We start from the raw sequence: 4,697 nt of genomic DNA on the forward strand, positions 1-4,697 counted from the left end.
CTTTTAGGGTTGACTAAGGATATATCCCATATAAATAGAAAAAGCGATAAGGGGAAAGGGCATGTATTATTCATTCTGATAAGAACACTTTTGAGAAGAAGACTCTCTCCCTAGAAAAGATGCAAATATTGTCTTTTTAATAAGATTCTACTATCCATTATTCAATACTTTTTCATCAGATCAGAGAATAGTTCCAATATTTTAGGATTTGTCTGTCATTCATCACTGTCAAAAAGAAAAATCATCCACCTCATTCAATATTGGGTGAATCATTCTCTTTATTTATATTAATGCCATTTATTATTATTTATTAATTGATATTCTTCTATCATTACTAAAAGCGCTTGGAATGTTAAATGCATACTGCATTTAATCTCCTACCAATACTACTTTAAGTTATTTGTGTTAACTAGTTATTAATCTAGGGATATTATCATTAACTAGGTTTAACCCCTCATTATATAAAAATAATTAGTTTAACCCAAGATTTACACTTTTTGGTCAGATAATTTGGCGCAGTATGTGGGGATCTCCTAGTTAGATCTTTAGTCTCTTCTAGATCTATAACTAGCACGGTTTACAAAAAAAAACTCCTTTTTCCTTGTACACACGGATCTGACATGGCAGGTAATGAGAAAAAAGAATGAGGGTAGTGGCTGACCTCACCACCAACCTTTTGAACACCATCAATGAGGTTCCTGAGACAGAAGGCGAGGACATAACGCCCAACGCCTCCCCCAAGCGAGGCGGGTCGCCCATCCCTCACGAAAGTATCGCAACATCCCACGGTAAAAGGAGCTTCCACATCCACGGCGGAAGAGATGCCACCAGCTGTGAAAAAGCTCCTTGAGACTTGGCTAGCTAACACGTTAACCGGCATCCTCAACAAGCCCACTCAAGAGACAGTCAGAGAAAATGCAAGGACTTGCATTACGCCGACAATAGTCGAGCAGCATGGCCATTTCCCCCCAGTAACAGGTATTACTCACACCGTTGATAATGCAGGTGACGACACCCTCACAACCATTTTGAAAAAGTTGGAGGAAATGGAAAACGAGAACAAAGTGCTTCGAGACCAAATGAGAGAACACCAAGAAAGAGTCGACAAAATACCAGGTGCCCCGAAACTCTTGCCAAAAAGAGATGCTGGTCGGTTTGTCGAGCAACCATACAGTGACTAAGCCGCCCTGCACGCAATACCAAAGACCTTCAAAATGCCGCCCTACCTGAAAATATATGACACCACGATCGATCCCGAAGATCATGTGACTCACTATGTCACCACTGTAAAAGATAATGACCTCGCCAAGGAACAAGTGTCCTCTGTCTTGCTAAAAAAGTTCGGCGAGACCCTCACTGGAGGAGCATTAACTTGGTATTCACAACTGCCCGTGCATTCCGTCGAAACATTTGAAGAGATGGCCGATAAGTTCGTAACGACCCATGCTGGGGACAAAAAGGCAGAGGCAAGAGTGAACGATATATTCGCCATCAAACAGTCGCCCAGAGAGGGATTGAGGGACTTCCTCGCTCGATTCAACCGAGTAAGGATGACTTTACCAAATGATCGGAAGGAATGATAGTAGCAGCTTTCCAAAACGGGCTGAGCAGAAATGGTTCAAGGGCGACCATAAAGTTATTAAGTCGGCTTATGAAATACTCTCCAACCACTTGGGATAAGATACATAACGCCTATTGTGCCGAGGTCCGTGCAGACGTGGACGACCTAAATGGGCCAACCCATCGGTTGACCTCGGTACAGCCTAGTCCAGGAGGGGTTGAAGAAACAATGTCAGGAAAGATCTCGCAGCTCCACGACCTAACCGAGAACGGCAATAGTCGTACATCAGAAGCGCCATCATGTCCCCCTCACGCCGCGTAGAGGGTCTACCTAGACCAAGGACAGGGACTCATCAGAACGGGAGAGGTATGCCCTCTTTGTTATCCGCTCATAATTTTTGTGTGTCACCTTCAGAAATAGTCTACGCCTTGGAGAAGCTTGGACCAAAAGTAAAGTGACCACAAAAGATGAGGTCAGATCCAAGCACCAGAAAGTCAGACGCCCTCTACGAGTTCCACTAGGAGCAAGGTCACAAAACTGAGGACTACATTGACTTGAGGCAGGAGGTCGTGAACATGCTTCGCCAAGGACACCTCAAAGAATTGTTGAGCGATCGGGGAGGACCTACTTTGCCCGAGGACGTGAGCAGCACCAGGGACCGCCAAAACTACCCTCACCAATCCGCACCATTCAAATGATCACCGGGGGCGGCGATGACGCTTCAATAAATAGTGTAAAGTTTACCACAACTCACAAGCTCAAACGATCGATCACTCACGAACAGTATGACGAACTCGAAGAAAGTATCATCTTCGATAAGTCAAATACCCATGGTTTGGTTTTCCCTCATTATGATGCCCTGGTTATCACTTTACGCATATTAGATGCATATGTGAAACGCATTATGGTAGATGATGGGAGCGGCGCGTGCATTATCCACCCTCGAGTACTTGCACAAATGAAACTCGAGGATAGGATAGTGCTGCGGTGCATCACGCTAACAGGTTTCAACAATACAGCTGAACGAACGTCTGGAGAAATCACATTCCCCGTCTTGGCCGGCAGCGTCACCCTGGAAACCACATTCCGCATCATAGACCAGGATACGACGTACAACGCCATAATAGGCCGACCCTGGATACACTCCATGAAGGCCATCCCCTCCAGTTTATACCAGGTTATCAAATTTCCAACCCCATTGGGAATATTCAGCATACGAGGAGAACAACGCACATCTCGAGAATACTACAACATCGCCTTGGATTGTAAGACCACCCAACAAATGAAGGGCAAAGCAAAAGAGGCATAGCAATTAACAAGGCCGAGTCGAGTTGCAATGAAAAAGAAAACGTCATTAGAGATCCCGAAACATTAGAAGCCGCGGAATCAACCATAGAAGACCTCGACCCCGTCCAACTTGATGACAACGACCACAACAAGAAAGCCTGCATCGGTTTCAAGCTTCAAGAACCAGGTAAATTCCATCAATTCTTAACTGTTAACGCGGACTTATTTGCTTTTAGCCATGCAGATATGCAGGTATCCCAAAGGAGATCGCTACACACAAATTGAACGCCGACCCATTCAACTCCCTGGTGAGGTAGGTTAGGCGAAAGTTCAATTACTCAATAAATGATGCAGTGCGCGAGGAGGACAAAAAATTATTGGAGAATGGCTCCATCAGGGAGTCAAAATACCCTCAATGGGTCGCCAATGTGGTCATGGTGAAAAAGAAAACGGGAAGTGGCGAATGTGCGTAGACTTTACAGATCTAAATAAAGCATGCCCCAAACCAAAGTCTCATTCCCATGACCTCATATCGACCAGCTCATTGATGTAACGGCCAGGCATGAACTGCTAAGCTTCTTAGACGCTTACTCAGGCTACAATCAGATCCTCATGGAATAGGAGAACCAGGAGAAAACCACTTTCATCACCCATCAAGGAACGTACTGCTACAGAGTTATGCCTTTCGGATTGAAAAATGCAAGGGCGACGTACCAAAAGTTGGTGACCCCAAAATGTTCAAGGATCGACTCGGCAAGACTATGGAAGTCTACTTAGATAGTATGCTGGTTAAGTCCAAAAGGAGAGAAGATCACATCGGCCACTTGAAAGAAGCCTTCGATATACTCAGGCAATACGGAATGAAATTAAACCCCGAAAAGTGTGCATTCGGCGTGACCTCAGGAAAATTCTTAGGTTTCTTAGTATCACAGCGAGGCATAGAAGTCAACCCCGACCAGATCAAAGCTATAGAAGAAATACCATAGCACTTAACTACTAAAAATTAGGCTCAGAGGCTAACTGGCCGTGTCGCCACCATGTCAAGATTCATCTCGCGATCATCCGACAGATGCCACAGGTTTTTCGGTGTACTCAAAAAGGACAACAAACTCCAGTGGACCTTAGAGTGCGCCCAAGCCCTGAAGGAGTTAAAAGCTTACTTTTCATCACCTCCGTTGTTGTCCAAACCAGAACCTAGGGAGAGCCTCCTCATCTACCTTGCTGTATCCGAAGTAGCGGTGAGTGCGGTCCTGGCGCGAAAAAATAAAGGCATGCAATCTCCCATCTACTACATTAGCAAAACTTTAGTCGACGCCGAGACGAGGTACCCCCACCTCAAAAAGTTAGCCATGGTCTTGGTAGTAGCTTCACGAAAGCTTAGACCCTACTTTCAGTGCCACCTCGTCAGTCACAACCGTCCCCTTGAGAAGTATTTTGCATAAGCCCGAGCTAGCAGGCAGGTTAGCCAAATGAGCCATAGAATTAAGCGAGCATGATATCATATATCAATCGCGAACGGCGATAAAGTCACAAGTCCTCACCGACTTCGTCACTGACTTCAGTGCAAAAATAATGCCCGAAGTCGAAAAAGAAGCCGCCCACGCTTCTCCACAAATACAAGATCTATGGGTTTTGTACACTGATGACGCTTCTAACGCATCAGGGTCTGGACTGGAACTTGTACTCGAAGTCCCGACGGGCGAACTGATTCGCCAGTCCATAAGATGCCCAGACATGACTAACAATGAGGCTGAGTATGAGGCCGTGATTGCAGGACTAAGGCTAGCACTCAAGTACGGGGCGAGACGGGTTGTACTACGCTGCGACTCTCAACTCATCATCAACCAAG

At 45.5% G+C, this 4,697-nt stretch overlaps 1 protein-coding gene across 1 annotated transcript; it reads left to right on the forward strand.

Moving 5' to 3' along the window:
• The first annotated feature begins 2,255 nt into the window (after positions 1 to 2,255).
• Positions 2,256 to 2,870, forward strand: LOC109239459. Its single transcript, XM_019406027.1, has one exon. The coding sequence runs from the start codon at positions 2,256 to 2,258 to the stop codon at positions 2,868 to 2,870; it is 615 nt and encodes a 204-aa protein (XP_019261572.1).
• Positions 2,871 to 4,697: the final 1,827 nt, after the last annotated feature.

This window comes from Nicotiana attenuata, unplaced genomic scaffold (assembly GCF_001879085.1).
Source record: "Nicotiana attenuata strain UT unplaced genomic scaffold, NIATTr2, whole genome shotgun sequence".
NCBI classification, from domain to species: domain Eukaryota; kingdom Viridiplantae; phylum Streptophyta; class Magnoliopsida; order Solanales; family Solanaceae; genus Nicotiana; species Nicotiana attenuata.